General features: G+C 40.0%; 1 protein-coding gene across 1 annotated transcript in view; it reads left to right on the top strand.

Annotated features, from left to right (window-relative positions):
- The window catches only part of LOC138982599 (corticotropin-releasing factor receptor 1-like), a gene marked incomplete at its 5' end in the record, with an annotated part of 84914 nt that overhangs the window by 38398 nt on the left and 26516 nt on the right, over positions 1-20000 (top strand). The window contains 3 exon segments of the mRNA XM_070355924.1: positions 12117-12214; positions 14060-14186; positions 15089-15245. Coding sequence (XP_070212025.1) covers positions 12117-12214; positions 14060-14186; positions 15089-15245 — 382 coding nt within the window.

The following is a 20000-nucleotide window of genomic DNA, read 5'->3' as shown; positions in this document are numbered from 1 at the left end:
GTTGAGGCTGCACTGTCGAACCCCCATTTTTGATTGACATTTTGGTCAAGCAATCTTTGACGAAGCCCGGACTATGGGATTGGATTTCAGCTTGAAAGCTAAAGAATTAAGTAATGAGTTGGGTCATTAAAAATCTGAAAATTCTAATCAAATTTGAAATTATAGTAATCAATCTAAACATGATTTCATCTTATTCTTTATCATTTTCGGATTCCAAAAACATATAAATATGTTATGTTTAGAAACACGCTCAGAATGTTGGTGTTTTTTTGTCTGTCCTGAATAACTTTTACTTTTACTGGACAGAAAGGACAACAACCCCACAAGTAACGTTTCGTCACTTCATTAGTCCTTCGAAGCGCAGGTGTGTAAAATCACATTGATTTTTGTCCAGTTAAGTAAGCACAAAATATGACCACGACCTAATTGAAATTCCCGCTTGGTATAGCATGGTCATTACTATTAACGTCAGTGCCAGTCTTCGGGGTTTCCTCAGCCTCACCTGGCGAATTCATGGAAAGTAACAGGTCAAAATTAGAGAAGTTGCGTTATACACAAAGAACGAACTACGACTACGAGGTCGATGTATCATATTCATGTGTCCAGATTGCGATCGTAGGCGAATTCGTGTATAGCCTATTTGATGGGCCAGGGGTCCACGAGTATTGAGACCGTGTTGACCCAAACTGCAGGAAGATAAATATAAAAAAAGGATTTATTTTTCCTTAAAGTTTTCTTAAGGGTCGGGTCGTTTCAGAGTGCAAATGGTAAGCATCCCTCTAAATATAGACAACAACAGTAAGTGCGAGTAACCGGCACGGTTGGCCTAGTGGTAAGGCGTCCGCCCCGTGATCGGGAGGTCGTGGGTTCGAACCCCGGCCGGGTCATACCTAAGACTTTAAAATTGGCAATCTAGTGGCTGCTCCGCCTGGCGTCTGGCATTATGGGGTTAGTGCTAGGACTGGTTGGTCCGGTGTCAGAATAATGTGACTGGGAGAGACATGAAGCCTGTGCTGCGACTTCTGTCTTGTGTGTGGCGCACGTTATATGTCAAAGCAGCACCGCCCTGATATGGCCCTTCGTGGTCGGCTGGGCGTTAAGCAAACAAACAAACAAACAAAGTAAGTGCGAGTAATGCGGAACCACTAACCTGGCTCCTGAGGGAATAACAAACATTGAAAATGAACAAATGTACGACCGTAAATCGTCCTCTCAAGGGAATGAAAGTCGATTCTTCATTTCAGTTATTCCTAGTTCTTTTTGTTTCGTTTATCTTGCTACTACCGCTCTGTCTCACTTGCTTGATATGTTATGTTAGTCCCTCTTTACGCGAGGGCCAGGCTTAAAAAAGCAAATCACTGCGTATTCTATTACCCTCGTTAAATAGTTAAAACAGTCATTGTCATTGTCATTGTCAATATGCTTGGCGTAGAAATATGTAATTAGCGTAGGTCCAGAAAATATTATAGATGACATTTAAAATGGTGCAGGGAGCAGGGGTTTTATTCCTTCGGTTCCTCGCTTTCTTGTCGGGCTCAAATACTCCAACAGTTTAGGCAAAAAAAAAAATTGTCTGTTTAGGGTAACATGACCAAAAAAAGTAGGGTCGGTAGGTAGGTAAAGGTTTTTTTTTTTTTTTTTTTGTTTTTTTTGGTTGTGTGTGTAAATGCTATGTTGGTTGAACATTCACTTCTTATATTTGATGAATACATGTTTCAAAACTAACGTATAAATAAAACAGAGAGAAAGGGAGAGAAAGAAACGCCAAATGTCTCTTTTTAGCATTTTTACCTCTTTTTTTTTTCTTTTTTTTTTTGAAATCAAAAAAAAGTTTTTGGGTCGGCGCCAAATCGATAGGGTCGGTCGGGTTACCCTAAACAGACAATTTTTTTTTTTGGCCTTAGCCACCGTTTTGTGTTTAAAAGTACAACCCTTCCAGTGTAAACGCTTTGGCTAACCACCTCAGTTCTTACCAGGCTTTCACGTGGCTAAAGGCCATTCCGCCACGTACCAAAAATCAATCACCTTGCGGTTTTCTGTTCAGAGGAGGAATTTAGTAATCGGGTAAAAAGAACTCACAAACCATCTTGGAGGTACCACTAAAGCTCAGAAGGACAGATGTAGTTCAAAAGGTTTTTGATTCCCAAGTCAGAGTGAGAGCTCCAGAGGATCTGATCTTTTTATCCATGGCGGTGTTTTCGGCCCGGGGTAATTGGGTTCAGGGGCTGGATCCCAGATGGTTTCAAAGAAAATGGACAATCTGTTGTTGGTGCGTCGATGTTTTGGTCTCTGAGACTTACTGCCTTCAAAGTCTCCGAACACTACTCGTCTGTCAGCACTTGTTTGTGTTCTTGTTTTTGGGGGACTTTTTTTTCCCTCAAATTTGGGACTTTCATAAACATAACATGGAAAACTAGTCTTTTGAAGATATCATATTAATGGCTTATCTACAAGATTATTAGACTTTCATAAACCTGTAACTGGTGTCTGTTGATGCCATATCATTTGTGTGTGTGGGTTTTTTTCTACAAAATTAGAACACGTTCTTCAAAATTGAGAAGGAGTCCGTTTATGGCATCTTATTATTGGCCAAAAAGTGCGTGCGTGCGTGCGCGCGCGCGTACGTTTTTGAATCAAAATGTTGCATGAAAGCGAAATTGCAATAACAGACACTTAAGTAGTTTTATTGCATTCTTTATTTATTTTTTAATTCAACAATATATAGGTAGGTCAGATTCGAAATGATTTTGTGCTTAAAAACAACAATTTTGTTTCTTCAGATGACTTTCCACGTGTACATAATACCGAGATAGCGCTGTCTTGGTCAGCGGGTTTCAGTCAGTCAGCGTTCAGTTTCATTAAAGTCTTTTTAGTTTAGTGTTGATGCTTAGGCTGACAGATTGACTGAATGCGTTAATATCGCTTCACACGACTTTTTTTTTTATTGAACTCATAAATACTGGGAATGTTATAAAAAAAAAACAAGTCGCGTAAGGCCAAATTACTACATTTAGTCAAGCTGTCGAACTCACAGAATGAAACTGAACGCACTGCATTTTTTTCAATGACCGTAGTCCGCCGCTTGTGCATAACGGGGTGAAACTGACGAGCCTGTTCAGCGCGGTAGTGGTTTCGCTGTGCTGCATAGCACGCTATTTTCTGTACCTCTCTTCGTTTTAACTTTCTGAGCGTGTTTTTAATCCAAACATATCATATCTATATGTTTTTGGAATCAGGAACTGACAAGGAATAAGATGAAATTGTTTTTAAATCGATTTCGGAAATTTAATTTTGATCATAATTTTTATATATTTAATTTTCAGAGCTTGTTTTTAATCCAAATATAACATATTTATATGTTTTTGGAATCAGGAAATGATGAAGAATAAGATTAACGTAAATTTGGATCGTTTTATCAGATTTTTAATGACCAAAGTCATTCATTAGTTTTTAAGCCACCAAGTTGAAATGCAATACCAAAGTCCGGCCTTCGTCGAAGATTGCTTGGCCAAAATGTCAATCAATTTGATTGAAAAATGAGGGTGTGACAGTGCCGCCTCAACTTTTACAAAAAGCCGGATATGACGTCATCAAAGACATTTATCGAAAAAAAGAAAAAAACGTCCGGGGATATCATTCCCAGGAACTCTCATGTAAAATTTCATAAAGATCGGTCCAGTAGTTTAGTCTGAATCGCTCTACACACACACACGCACAGACACAGACACACACACACACACACACACACACACACACACACACACACACACACACACACACACACACACACACACACACATCCACCACGACCCTCCCCCTCTATGTTAAAACATTTAGTCAAAACTTGACTAAATGTAAAAACGAAGGCTTTCTGAAAAGCCGCCAAGTTCAATCTTGTTTAAATAGGCAGATCTGTCTGAGTTTAATATCCAATCTCGAAAAGACATTACACTTTGCTTGAATTTTTATTTTAAAGTTATTAATGATTTTCGCGTCGTCGAACTTATGACGAATGAGCTCAAGACTTTTAAATGAGATTACAACATTCATGGATTTCTCGTTCTTTTCTCGTTATTATTGATCAGAATGAAAAGAAGAAGAAGAAGAAAAGAAAACATAACCGGGGACAACTCGTATGCTTGCGTCATTCTAGATCATTCTGCACTCTCATCCTGACACAGGCCTTCAGAGAGTGATTTTGGTTTAACCCAGGTCCAAAAAAAATATGCATGTTTGAGCGATTGACAGTCACAACCCGAGTGTATTTTGATAGGTAGAGCAGAAGATCGTTTTGGGATAGGAAGCTATATTAGCAGCTGCTAGCTGTACATATTCTAAGAATTATGGGTCAGAAACAGAGCGTATTGGGAAAGGTAGAGCACAAACTACATTTTTTGTTCGAAGATGTTGTTTGATAAAAATCATTTTAGCACGAGGATATAGTTTATTCAAGTTCGCGCGACCTTAAGGTCTAAAGCTACACTTTCGTCATTTCAAGTTGTTTGTTTGTTTGTGTTTCTTTTGAGGTTTTGTGTGTGCTGTGTTTGTTTGTGTGTTGGTTGGTTTTGTTGACTTCTTTCTTTTTTTTGCACGTTTTCTCTGGGCCGCTTTTTGAACTCGTTTTGTTTCATTATCTTCCATTGTTTATATCATTGTGATATGTTAGGAACCGGCAGACCTGCCTACCCTTACGATTTGGGCGTAATTTACTACGATTTTTAACCCAAACTACGCCACCACGCTTTCCACAATGGAAGTACGATTTTTAAGAAACCAAAAGTAAGTTTTTTTAGCATCTCATCTCGATGTAAATCCGATCTGTATTGTTGCTCTCGCAGAGCTTGCGTTTGCACCTGCGCGAAATCGTTTGGGCAATATGCGGTCATTTCCGGTCTGTTCTGCCACATAGACAACGCCGTTTGCATTGCAATGAAGCGACGCGCGGAAAATCTGAGTCCCAAGGTTTCAAGGTTTTATTTCGGCTTTAGGCCCATAGGGCATTTAAGCAAACAGAAATACACAATTAAGTCACACGCACAATGAGAGTGCACGCAGGCACAGCAAACAGTGTATTTAATTAAACACCAAAAGAAAAACATAACACACTAACAAAAAGAAACCACATCTTCATCAACTAGAGCTCTACCTCACAAAATTAAGAGAATAAAACAAACTAAACAAAAATCCAAACAGACAAAACCAACAGAGTCAGAACCACAACAAAACACAACGAAACACGTAAATCATCTAGCGAAAATAACTCATAATAACACTAACAAACTTAGCCAACTTAACCAACTTAATTTTTGATTTTACATTCATTAAAGCATTATATTTTATAACATTTGCATGATGTTGAAAATAATTTCCAATATACTTCTTTTGTTCTTTCACGACACTCTCATATTGACAATTAAACAAAAAGTGGAATTCATCTCCTATCTCACCACTTCCACACAGCTTACACACTCTTTCGTCCCTAGGGATATTCAAAAAACGTTCCTGGTGAATAGGTAACTTATGATTACTTAACCTAAATTTTAATAATTTTTCTCTCAGGGACCCAGTCAAACACATCAAATAATTTTCTAAGCAAAACTCATTCTTATACAAACAATAATTATAACAAATGCTATTGTTGGCAGATTCACTTTTCCAGCATTGCAAATATTGGTCTCGCAGTCTTTGTTTTACAAGGCTCTTGAAGACATTTACTGTAAACGGCTGGACAAACCACAAATCTGAAAACCCTAACTGGTTTAATAATGAAAAAACATAAAACAGCCAAGGCAGCTTTATATGTGAACTCTGAAATAAATTCAAATATAACTTTAACATCAGACAAGAAATCTTTGAAGTACCATTTTTCAGATCAAGCATCAACCGATACCAATACACCAATAATCTACACTGGGCTTCTAATTTAATTGGATACTGTCCTAACTCTCCAAAAACCATACACGATGGGGTAGACTTATTCACTCTTAAAATCATTTTTAAATAGCGCAACTGAAATTTTGATACTAAGTCAAGCTTTTTATGTCCCCAAACCTCACAGCCATATAATAATATTGGACATACACACTTTTCAAATAACTCTAGCTGCATATCCAGTGGTAAATTCAACTTACGACACTTTCTCAATAGTGCAAACATTGCCCTATTTGCCAAAATACAGTGTCTTTGTTGTGCTTTCTGAAATTTATTATTATAATTAAACAATATACCAAGATAAACATAATCCCATACGACACCCACTTCATTTCCACATAACACAAAACTGGGTAAATTTTGCGCTTTACCTCGGGAAAAAATCAACACTTTTGTTTTGTCAACATGTATATTAAGGCCCCAAACATCGCAAAACATCAAGAGCTTTTTGCATCGCATTTGGGGTTTCTGCAAGAATTACAGTATCATCAGCATATATGTGACCCTCCACCACGGAATGAGTCGCATGTCACCTTTGCATGATTTTCATATTGTTACATTTTCCTAAAGGTGTTTTTTATGCTCTATCCAGTGGTGAAAACCGTTTTAAAAAAGAGCTAACTGTTTGAGTTATAAGCCTGTGACTAAAGTGACCCTCACACTGTTACCTGTAATCAAATAGTGTTGATGGGGGAAAAGAGATACTAGGTTTTGAGCACACGTGTAGCGCATTTGTGCCAGACGTTTGTTTTTCTAGACAGTTCTTCGCGCGCTGTGATTCGCACGACGTGCGAAATTCGATGATGTTATGAAACCGAATGGATGGAAGTGAGTGAACAGGGCTTGGTCACAGTTTATTATTGAAGAAAATAATGTACGTGTAATTTGTCCAGGCTTCACGGGAAATCTGATTGGTGGTTTTACGAAGCTGAACAGGTGTACTTTGGTGTTGAAAGGCGTTTTGGGAGGAACGTCTTTGCTAAGCCAACCAGCAATAGCAGCAGCAACCATAAGAGCAGCAGCAACGTAACATAAAGAGAGATGGAGAGACACAGACAGACAGACAATCAGACAGACAGACACACTGAGAGAAAGACAGACAGAAAGGTATGTAGACAGGCAGGCAGGCAGGCAAACAGACACAGGAACAGCTAGACAGACAGATAGATAGACAGACAGGCAGACAGACAGATAGACAGACGGAACGATAGACAGACAGACAGACAAAAAGGCAGACAGAAAGACAGGCAGGCAGGCAGACAGATGGACAAAGAAATATTCTATTTAATTTGCCAATTAAGAGGGACAGATTACTCAAATTGACGATGTAACGAAACTCAGTATGACATGAGCGTAACGTAACGACATGAGGGGGGTTTAATGAACGTTTTCCAAAAATAATTCTTTCAGGATTTAGGCCGACCAGCTTAGACCAGCGATCGCAGTGAATAAAAAACGCTGGCGCTGGACCCGAGTACTCTTCAGACTGGCTCGCTCTCCCAGTATGAAAGTTTTTGTCTTGTACACGTGGATTTAAAAAAAAAATTATTTATTTTACACAATTAAAAAAATTATTTGAGTAAAATAAAACATTAAAACGTTCATAATAAACAATAGTAAACAAGAATTAAAAAAAAAATAGACCGCCCATGCCGGGAATCGAACCCGGATCCCTTTGGCCACCAAGCCACCACCTTGAATCACTGACACAGTGTCCCTGTCGCTCTCTCTCGTGCTCTCTGTCTCTCTTTCAGTCTCACCGAGACCAAACCTGCACTGTAGTTTCTTTGCCGAGACCAAATTAATCCCCACCCGCTGGCTGGCTCGCAAATTGTCTCGCATGCGATACGCATGCTTTTCATGACGCACGCGTTCGGCTGTTCTATCAGCTCAATGGCTGGCTGTCGCTCCGATTGAATTCGTCCAACCGTCAAGAACTTGTGTGTGTTTTGGGGGCATTTAGTAACATTATGAAGTTTTAATACGATCAATCGGACCTATTATCAAGTTAGTGTATCAACTTTTGAACGAACTGCGCCCAGTAGTTTCCCAGCAATAAGCTGTTAAGTCGAGACAGACAGACAGACAGACAGACACACACACACACACAGACAGACAGACAGACAGACACACAATTAAAGTCTGTTGGACCCTAGTACTGCGTACTCGGGGATACACAAAACTCAGTGCAAGACAAAACGTTTGTTTCGTAATTGCGCAGTCTGCGTCTCCAACTGCGTTCATTACCAGTCCGATTGGATTCAGCTGTTGCTCAGCCTTGCGCTTTGCGTGTCTGATACGTATCAGTCTCAACAGACGATCAGCTGATAATAATGCCCAAGAAACGCAGCACAGCAAATAATGTGTGCTGATGCAGCCGGAGTATTGTCTTCCCCAAGGAAATAATTGAACAAGAACTGGCTTAAATTCAGTCCTGAAAATAGTAACTAGCCTAATGGGTTATCTTGACGCCAGCTTTTGCGAGTGTTTTTGTCTGGCAAAGAAAACCCACTGCTTATCATAACAATGAGGTCGGGCAGATCATAAGGTTATTCTTGTTGTAGTTTGCGCAGTTTTGTTTTAATTCATTTTTCTTCACAGACTGAAAGCAAAAGTATAGAGGGCCTGCAGCGAAAGATAGGGTCTATGCGATTACTTTAACACACGTCTTTGCCTTTGAGGATTTTATCGGGATTTCTTCAGCCCATCTTCGTAGTATATTGATATCGGAAGTGTCCTACAGAAAAAAGGTCCCTCAACAACTCAGATAATGAATATTTCAACCTGTCATGACGAGATTTGTGTTGAAGGACGTATCGCTGTTAATTATCAGGTCAATGCAATGATTATCACAAAAACACACAAGCACGGTTTGCGTAGATTTGTAGTGCAAATATGCTAACCCTGACTCCAACCCTAACCCGAAATCCGTGAATAGAACACTAACACAAAAACGCCTGTTCTATGGAGAAATATTTCAGGTAAATGTGTTTAGAAATCGATGTAACGTTCTGCCCCAAGACACAGTCCTTCCTTCGTGGTCAATTTGACACACCATCTCAGATCTGGCAAGGATTTTTTTCGATTGGATAAGACCGATCTTCCGCTTGGACTAATACTGAGAATCAACAGCTTGGATACTCCACGAGTGGCCATTTTTTGATGCATGGACACTCGTAGACTACGTAGTTAGAGCAATCTGTGAAATTAAGTCATAATGTACAACACTTACCCTGAAGTCAGAAAGTTGAGTTGTGGTATGTTTCCAAGTGGAGGAATATTTTTATCGCATGTAAAAGCCTTGCCACCTCTGAGAAAGTGAGCCCAACTGCTTTTACGGGGACGACTTTGCCTTTGTTTGGAGCTGCACTCAACAGGTTTCAGACAGGTTGTTTCATTTTTTTTAGACATCTTGTTTGAAAAGACGCTGTTAATTGTTAGAGCTCTTTTTCTCGTTTTTCCCGACTAGAAAAAGTCTTCAGCAGACAGCAGTCGCATCAAGTGGTAGAAGGAAGGGCTATAAATCTAAAAAGAAGGAACTGTTTATGTTGCACCCAAATTGGGAAAAAAATATGATTTGTTTTAAAACTCCATATGATTTTGGTTTTACGATCATTCAAATTGGTCAAATCTTTTGTTTCCTTTCCTATGCGTTTTACATAGAGAGAGAGAGAGAGAGAGAGACTCAGACTCAGACTCAGACTCAGAACTTTATTACAAAAGGATAAAGGTTTTAGGCAAAGCCTATTCTTCCAACCTGTCCTTTATACAACACATAAAGACAGACGCACATTACAAATATAAATTCAATCAATCAGAGAGAGAGAGAGAGAGAGAGAGAGAGAGAGAGAGAGAGAGAGAGAGAGAGAGAGAGAGAGAGAGAGAGAGAGAGAGAGAGAGAGAGAGAGACAGAGAGAGAGAGAGAGAGAGAGAGAGTGTGTGTTTTTGTGTGTTACACACATTAAACCACCTCCAGGAGTGCACACTGCACTTGTACCCCACTTTTAAATGTTGGTAATCCTGAGAATCTTTCTGAGATGTATCCAAGCCTACCTACCACCTGTGCCTCCTACCTTGGCGTACATGCTTTGATTCTTGCATAATCGTGTTTGGTTTGAACGTCAGCGTCTAAGACATGTCGGTGCTATTTCCCACCTGTTGTGCGTCTGAACTGAAGTAGACGGAAAGATAAAGGGAGGAGTGAGAGACGAACCTGTGTTTTGGGATGGGGAGAGGGGTTTGAATCTGGCACAAGAGTGCTCCATTGTACCTGCATTTTAACGCGCGCGCACATACACACACGCACGCACGCACACACACACACACACGCGCGCACGCGCGCATGCACGCACGCACGCACGCACGCACCCACCCCCCCCCCCCCCACACACACACACACACACACGCACGCATGCACACACACACAAACACACACACACACAAAACACACACAACCACACACACACACAACCACACACACACAGGCGCGCGCGCTTTCTTGACCTCTGTATTGCCCGCAGAGTGATCATTGCGGCAAACGACTTGCTCTATGTACCTTACATCTATCACAAACATTTGCAAATACATAGTTGCATTTAAAATATTAAGTTAACATGGATACTGCGCCATGGACTCGAATTAGAGGACATTACAGTTCAATACCAAGGCGCGTCTGGCACTTACTGTGTAAACGTGGAGTTTCGCTCCACTTACTAACGAATAGCCGTACAATTCAAACGCCAAAAAGCAAAACACGATCAACATTGCATCATGATCATTTGATTTTTTTCCGCAACAGTGTACCATACTAAATGTGTATTCTACACAAAAAGCAATTCTGCAGGACTGGTGAGACAACATCCCTTTCAACAGACCTCACGCCCTGGGCGTTGTATCCGTACTTCCGAAAATGGGATTAGCATGGTGATTCTGAACCAGAAATAGTCAGCTAGGACACGGCTGGGGTGCGAGTTACGAGTTACGAGTTTGCCTCTCCACCAAGGGAGCACTTTGTGTGAGACGCACAGTCTCAAGTTAATGCGTTGGTGTGATTTTTTTAGTCTCTGGAGAAGCATTAAAGGTTTAGATGTAATTGGTTTTCAATGTGTTTGTACCCTGAGGTCACGATCATTTGATTTGTGCCGGGATATGGGATTTCTTCACGCTTTTTTTTTATTATTTTTTTTTTAGAGAGATTTGAGAGTGTGCTTGTTTTGTTTTGCTATATTGAGAATCAAAAAAACAAGAAAGGTAGGTTGTTGGGACGTTTGTCATTGACAAAACAATACATTCACAAATATATCGACCCAACGGTCTTATAAGTGCACAGACAAACAATAACGAAAACTTATCTGGCTGATTTTTTCTTCCGCAAGCGAATGAATGTTTTTTTGGAACGTTGGCAGTCTCCTTGTTTTTGGATTTGCTATATTGGTTTGCACTTTGATCAAGTCGTTACTGTGTTCTCATTTCTACATGTGTGCCGTTTGATTTTGTTCTCTTTATTTAATTCTGTTTGTTAGATTATATTTATCTTTCGATTTCCATTTAAAAAAAACAATGAAGAAATGGATCAAGCGAGCTATTTCACTTATCTCGCTTTGTATGCTAGCGCAACACACATTACAGAGGAGCACTGTGACAACATTAGCTTGTCGAAATCATTGACAATGACATTTTTTGTTCTCCAAAAATGTTTTATTCAGGCAATTTTACAATTTGTCATGCAAGGCATAGAAGTCAGATGATAATAGAGTGGTTGTGACGGATACAAACATATTCAATACAACATACAATCAATTGTAATAAGTGCTGTTCTACAAGGGTAAAATATAAAGCCCACTTCTGCCTAAATGTTCCATAATTCAATTCTGTACAGTGGATATGTTTATCGATCTTGTTTGTATGTGTAGGCCAGTTCCTTTAACAAAAAAAGGTTCAATGTTGGCTTTACTTTATTTATTCTACATTTGTATACACAAAATTTGGCTTGCAATAAAATACAATCAAAACCTCCTTCATCCGTGTTTGTTATGCCGTCTTGTCCAAATAAGACAAGTGTGGGGACAATGACATTTCGTGTTTTACACATTGTTCTGCCTTTCTAGCCCATCTACTGTGACTTTTTATGACGTGGTTTATCATTCAATGTTCATTGATTTGTTTACACTTCTGTGTCGTTTCAGGTGGAACTGTACAGAACGTTAACAAACATCATCTTCATCGCCAGTATCATCTCTTTGGTCTTCCTCGTCATCTCGCTCATTATCTTCTCCGTCTTCAGGTGAGACCACGTGACTCAAATATCCAATCAAATTGGATCATGTTACCTAATTATTCTATTGGCTATATCGTAATTATTTATAGTGCATTCCGTCAAAATTAGGGGGCAGGGTGAGGAATAGTGGTCAGAATGTGACTCCGTGTCTGTCTCCGTCTCACCATCTCTGTCTCTCTCTCTAACAATCTCTCTCTCCGTGTCTGTCTCCGTCTCTCTCTCTCTCTCTCTAACTATCTATCTCTCTCTGTCTCTCTGTCTCTGTCTCTGTCTCTCTCTAACTATCTCTCTAACTATCTATGTCTCTCTGTCTCTCTCTCTAACTATCTCTCTAACTATCTATGTCTCTCTGTCTCTGTCTCTGTCTCTCTCTCTCTAACTATCTCTCTAACCATCTATCTCTCTCTGTCTCTCTGTCTCTCTGTCTCTCTGTCTCTGTCTCTCTCTCTCTGTCTCTCTCTCTCTCTCTCTCTCTCTCTCTCTCTCTCTCTCTCTCTCTCTCTCTCTCTCTCTCTCTCTCAGTTTGCTTATGAGCGTGTGTGACTTATTGTGTAAGCATGCTCGTGTCTGCAGGTTTGTGCGATGTTCGGGGGTATAACTATGTGTTAGTGTCTTTCTAGCAGGAGTAGTATCAATGTACAGGAAGGGAGGAGAAAGGAACATTGACTGCAATTACTTTTTCCATCAATGTTATCAACTTCAAAATGTTGCTTTCAAAATTCATGTTTTGCACTTTTCTTCACACAATACTGCTGGGTTTTCTACGTGTATGTTTGCTTTGGTTACTTGAACGGTACTGCTCGTTTTTACATTTAGTCAAGTTTTGACTAAATGTTTTAACGTAGAGGGGGGAATTGAGACGAGGGTCGTGGTGTATGTGCGTGTGTGTGTGTGTCTGTCTGTGTGTGTGTGTGTAGAGCGATTCAGACTAAACTACTGGACCGATCTTTATGAAATTTGACATGAGAGTTCCTGGGTATGAAATCCCCGAACGTTTTTTTCATTTTTTTTATAAATGTCTTTGATGACGTCATATCCGGCTTTTCGTGAAAGTTGAGGCGGCACTGTCACGCCCTCATTTTTCAACCAAATTGATTGAAATTTTGGTCAAGTAATGTTCGACGAAGCCCGGACTTCGGTATTGCATTTCAGCTTGGTGGCTTAAAAATTAATTAATGACTTTGGTCATTAAAAATCTGAAAATTATAAAAAATAAAAAAAAATTATAAAACGATCCAAATTTACGTTTATCTTATTCTCCATCATTTGCTGATTCCAAAAACATATAAATATGTTATATTTGGATTAAAAACAAGCTCTGAAAATTAAATATATAAAAATTATTATCAAAATTAAATTGTCCAAATCAATTTAAAAACACTTTCATCTTATTCCTTGTCGGTTCCTGATTCCAAAAACATATAGATATGATATGTTTGGATTAAAAACACGCTCAGAAAGTTAAAACAAAGAGAGGTACAGAAAAGCGTGCTATCCTTCTTAGCGCAACTACTACCCCGCTCTTCTTGTCAATTTCACTGCCTTTGCCATGAGCGGTGGACTGACGATGCTACGAGTATACGGTCTTGCTGAAAAATGGCATTGCGTTCAGTTTCATTCTGTGAGTTCGACAGCTACTTGACTAAATGTTGTATTTTCGCCTTACGCGACTTGTTTTGTAATATTATTGGGTTTAAGATTGATTTAAGGCGCTTATGTTGTGTATTGTTGCTGGTATTAAGATTATTATATTTAAGATTGAAAGGCGTTTAGAACTATTTTAGGATTTGCGCCCTATAAATACCTTTATTATTATTATTATTATTATCATTATTATTTTCTTTTTTGCAGTTCATTGCAGTGTCATCGCATCTCCATACACAAGCATCTGGTGTTGTCTTTCATTTTCCGTTTCATCATCCACATCATCACATTCGAGCCCTACATCAGCGAAAGAGAACGCTCGTACAGGGATGTGGTGAGCAGAGAAACCTTCTTTTGCCTTATAAATCTGACAAACAAAGGGATGTAAGCTTTCTAAATGCATAAGACAATGTCAATATTACATAAAGCCAAAGTGTCAGAAGAAGAATGTCTGTGACATGGCAAAACTGCGAGCAATGTTCTTTTCTTTTACCTAGAATTAATGTTGTCCACAGCGAAACGCACTTGCAACATGTGTTTGTCTCATCATTTTAGAGTACCTGCTACCAGCAGTCGTGTTTGACTAAGGCCTAAAAAAAAAATAGGTGTGGTTACGGTAACCCGACCTACCCTATTTTTAGGGGCCGATCCTATAACTTTTTATTACATTTGTCACAACAACAAAACAAAAAAAACCAGTGCAAAAAACGCAATGAAAGCGAAAGCGCCCGAGTCGCACACTTATTTCCCTGTCAAGTAGGTTTAATTTGTACACATTAGAAAAAAAAGTTTAAAAAAAAAAAAGTGATTGCCTACCTACCTACCCTATTTTTTTTGGCTATGTTACCGTAACCACACCTATTTTTTTTGTTTTGGCCTAACGTGAGTATTCCGGGGAGTCTAAATAATAAGCAATGTAAAGCTGATATTAATTGGGTGAAGTCGACTTCGCAAAGCCTACTTCACGAAACTCGCTGCACGAAGCGTTGGCACTCAACTTTCACTGAATGCAACTTATGTGAAAAGTATGTATTTGACTGTTGATTTTTTCTTCTCTCCAGATTTACCACTTTTTCCAATTTAATTATAGGGTCCTCCTAAATCGTTTGCTTTTAATCAGAAACAAACGTGTTGTATACATGTTTAAGTCATTACTTGTGTGTGCATGCATGAAACAATGGATGTTTGTCCACACATAAAACAACAGGTTTAAATCCTGATTGTTTTTTATTTCAGCAATGGCTGTGTCGCATGCTGAAATCGCTGGACAACTACATGGTGGCATCCAACTTCGCGTGGATGTTCGTGGAGGGTCTCTTTTTGCACAACCGTCTTGCCATCTCCGTCTTCAGCTCAGAGGCCCCCTTTATTCTGTTTTATCTTATCGGATGGGGTGAGATATATTGCTGTATCACGATGAATGTGTTAGACTGCCTGTCACTGCCTTGAGTATCAAATTGTGACCCTCCACCACGGAATGAGTCGCATGTCACCTCGCGCGGTTCTGCGCTTGGCTTAATCAGAGACATACATACAGAGATGCGAAGCGAGGGCCGCTCGCGTGAACTCTTAGGCTACGCGGGCCGCGCTCGGTCAGCGTGACCTCGCGCCATCCCGTACTAAGTTGTTGTTCGCTTGCTCTCTGACACCGATTTGAAGTGCTTTTCTGTCATATTTCTTTGGATATATCCAGCTTCAGACGAGAGATATCAGTGGTAAGTAAACTTGATTCATATTCTGTAGCTTCAATAGTGTGCACACGAATGCATTTGAGAGGATTGGCTTCCCGAAGTGAGTCAAAAACGGTTCCTTCGGTTCTTGCGGCCATTGTTTCTAAGTCCATTGTGCGTGGAGGCAATGTTTGGGAGCTAATATTTTCTTTTGTGCGAAACTTTGCTTTCCCTTGACTGGCAAATGCATTACTGGTGTATACATTAATCTGTTTGTATAATTTTTGACGCGCTGTAATTAAATTTGATGCTTATAAGTCTCACTCAAGTGGTTCTCGCACATACACTGGCGTGTGGATAAAAAGTTTTCAAGGAGAAATGAGCGAAATTGCTTACTTTAGGATTCATCTTCTAATCACCAAATAATGCAATAGTCTTCTTCTTGTGATTTTCTGTTTCTCTTGAGTGCAAATCATCAACATTTTGCATGTTTTATTATCTATGATTTTCTATGAAACAGTTATAACTCTTTAAAAACACAACAATTGCCAGCTTGGCGCCAGTCATGGACATAGATAGAAGAGATGCGAAGCGCTGTCTTCCCGCTTGCGTTATCCTCGCCTACGGCAGGGGCAAGTAATCCTCCCACTAGCGCCAAGCTGGCAATTGTTCGCGTACTCTTCGCCTACGACAGGGGCAAGTAATCCTCCCATGACTGGCGCCAAGCTGGCAATTGTTGTGTTTTTAAAGAGTTATAACTGTTTCATAGAAAATCATAGATAATAAACCATGCAAAATGTTGATTATTTGCACTGAAGAGAAACAGAAAGTCACAAGAAGAAGACTATTGCATTATTTGGTGATTAGAAGATGAATCCTAAAGTAAGCAATTTCGCTCATTTCTCCTTAAAAACTTTTTATCCACACGCCAGTGTATGTGTGAGAACCACTTGAGTGTGACTTATAAGCATCAAATTTAATTACAGCGCGTCAAAAATTATACAAACAGATTAATGTATACACCAGTAATGCATTTGCCAGTCAAGGGAAAGCAAAGTTTCGCACAAAAGAAAATATTAGCTCCCAAACATTGCCTCCACGCACAATGGACTTAGAAACAATGGCCGCAAGAACCGAAGGAACCGTTTTTGACTCACTTCGAGAAGCCAATCCTCTCAAATGCATTCGTGTGCACACTATTGAAGCTACAGCATATGAATCAAGTTTACCGTACACTGATATCTCTCGTCTGAAGCTGGATATATCCAAAGAAATATGACAGAAAAGCACTTCAAATCGGTGTCAGAGAGCAAGCGAACAACAACTTAGTACGGGATGGCGCGAGGTCACGCTGACCGAGCGCGGCCCGCGTAGCCTAAGAGTTCACGCGAGCGGCCCTCGCTTCGCATCTCTGTATGTATGTCTCTGGCTTAATATAAGTCCGGGGAGTGTCAGGTAACAGTGTGACGGTCACCTTAGTCACAGGCTTATAACTCAAAAAGTGTTCGCTCTTTTCTAAAACGGTTTTCACCACTAGATAGAGCATTAAACACTCTTTAGAAAAATGTAAAAATATGAAAATCATGCAAAGGTGACATGCGACTCATTCCGTGGTGGAGGGTCACAAATGATTATTCTGCCTCCTCGGTTGGTTTATTTGTTTGAGGGTGTGTCGAACAGGATGCAACCGATAGTTGTTTTTTATACCATTGGTTTTCATGGTATGCAAAACTCCTTTGCATTGCGACATAGTTATTCGCTATATCATGCCGTCCTGTTGATGATCATGAAAATTGGATACTAATCACCTGTTTTTATATTTAGTCAAGTTTTGACAAAATATTTTAACATCCAGGGGGAATCGAAACGAGGGTCGTGGTGTATGTGTGTGCGTGTGTGCGTGCGTGTGTGCGTGTAGAGCGATTCAGACCAAACTACTGGACCGATCTTTATGAAATTTGACATGAGAGTTCCTGGGTATGAAATCCCCGAACGTTTTTTTCATTTTTTGAGTCACTTGAGAAAAAGTGACTCTATGTAATCGGTCAGTGTTAGTCTGTCCGGCCGGCCGGCCGGCCGTCCGTAGACACCACCTTAACGTTGGACTTTTCTCGGAAACTATCAAAGCGATCGGGCTCATATTTTGTTTAGTCGTGACCTCCAATGACCTCTACACTTTAACGATGGTTTCGTTGACCTTTGACCTTTTTCAAGGTCACAGGTCAGCGTCAAAGGAAAAATTAGACATTTTATATCTTTGACAAAGTTCATCGGATGTGATTGAAACTTTGTAGGATTATTCTTTACATCAAAGTATTTACATCTGTAGCCTTTTACGAACGTTATCAGAAAAACAAGGGAGATAACTAGCCTTTTCTGTTCGGCAACACACAACTTAACGTTGGGCTTTTCTCGGAAACTATAAAAGTGACCGGGCTCAAATTTTATGTGAACGTGACTCATTGTGTTGTGAATAGCAATTTCTTCCTGTCCATCTGATGCCTCATATAATATTCAGAACTGCGAAAGTGACTCGATCGAGCGTTTGCTCTTCTTGTTTGATAAATGTCTTTGATGACGTCATATCCGGCTTTTCGTGAAAGTTGAGGCGGCACTGTCACGCCCTCATTTTTCAACCAAATTGGTTGAAATTTTGGTCAAGTAATCTTCGACGAAGCCCGGATTTCGGTATTGCATTTCAGCGTGGTGGCTTAAAAATTAATTAATGACTTTGGTCATTAAAAATCGGAAAATTGTAAAAAAAATTAAAAATTTATAAAACGATCCAAATTTACGTTTATCTTATTCTCCATCATTTGCTGATTCCAAAAACATATAAATATGTTATATTCGGATTAAAAACAAGCTCTGAAAATTAAATATATAAAAATTATGATCAAAATTAAATTGTCCAAATCAATTTAAAAACACTTTCATCTTATTCCTTGTCGGTTCCTGATTCCAAAAACATATAGATATGATATGTTTGGATTAAAAACAAGCTCAGAAAGTTAAAACAAAGAGAGGTACAGAAAAGCGTGCTATCCTTCTTAGCGCAACTACTACCCCGCTCTTCTTGTCAATTTCACTGCCTTTGCCATGAGCGGTGGACTGACGATGCTACGAGTAAAATGGCATTGCGTTCAGTTTCATTCTGTGAGTTCGACAGCTACTTGACTAAATATTGTATTTTCGCCTTACGCGACTTGTTTTGTGTGTGTCATCAACTACACATGTGTGTCAGTTTTCATGTGCGTGTGTTTTGCTTTCCATATAATTTATGTCTCGTTTCAGAATTACAGCCAATTTAGGCCGCACTCGGTTTGTGCATGCTGTTTAGAGGATGTGTTGTTGGCTATTTCGCAAACAATGTGTAGTCTGTTGCCGCGACTTAAATGAGGTGTGCGTAAGTGTCACACAATCGCTATAAACCCAAGAGGGGCTTGGGATTCGGACGTTAAGCAAAAACTGTTTTCATAATAATATTGTGAACATGCAAGCCCTCTGTGCACTTGGAAGTTTTGTTTTTAAAACGTGGCTTTCTAACGAGCGATCATTTTGGACGCACATGTCACGATTACAGTGCACCTAGGGCTCCCATTCCCTGAAACTGAAACCATAAAATGCTTTAATGGCATCTTCCTTTTTGTTGCCCTTTATTCCTCCTAGCCTTCGTGTGACTCTGTGTTTCACTTTGTGTCCCTTAAATCCCGCCTCTCTCTGTCTCTCTGTCTTTGTTTCTGTTTTTCTCTGTCTGCCTCTTTCTCTGTCTTTGTCTCTGTCTCTCTCTCTCTCTCTGTCTCTCTCTCCCCTCCCCCCCCCCCCCCCCTCTGTAAATTTTACGAAAAGTTGCCACTGTATATATTACCCCCTTTCCATGGGGCCTATGGCCTATAGGGAAATAAAACATCATCATCATCATCTCCCCCCCCCCCCCTCTCTCTCTCTCTCTCTCTCCCTGTCTGTCTCTCGTTATCTCTCTCCGTCTCTCTTTGTCTGGCTCTCTCTCTCTCTCTCTCTCTCTCTCTCTCTCTCTCTCTCTCTCTCCCTCCCTCCCTCTTCTCTCTCTCGTTGTCTCTCTCTGTCTGTCTGTCTCTCTCTTTGTCTCTCTCTCCCTCTCTCTTCTCTCTCTCTCGTTGTCTCTCTCTGTCTCTCTCTTTCTCTCTCTTTCTCTCTCTTTGTCTCTCTCTCTCTCTTCTCTCTTCTCTCTCTCGTTGTCTCTCTCTCTCTCTTTCTCTCTCTCTCTCTCTCTCTCTCTCTCTCTCTCTTCTCTCTCTCTCGTTGTCTCTCTCTGTCTCTTTCTCTCTCTCTCTCTCGTTGTCTCTCTCTCTCTCTCTCTCTTCTCTCCCTCGTTGTCTCTCTCTGTCTCTTTCTTTCTCTCTCTCTCTCTCTCTCTCTCTCTCTCTCTCTCTCTCTCTCTCTCTCTCTCTCTCTCTCTCTCGTCATGTTGTCCTGGGTCTCGACCAGTTTATTCATTT

The sequence above is a fragment of the Littorina saxatilis genome, linkage group LG12 (assembly GCF_037325665.1).
Source record: "Littorina saxatilis isolate snail1 linkage group LG12, US_GU_Lsax_2.0, whole genome shotgun sequence".
Lineage (NCBI taxonomy): Eukaryota > Metazoa > Mollusca > Gastropoda > Littorinimorpha > Littorinidae > Littorina > Littorina saxatilis.
Note: the sequence above shows the minus strand (reverse complement) of the source record. Positions and strands in the feature narration are given on the sequence as shown.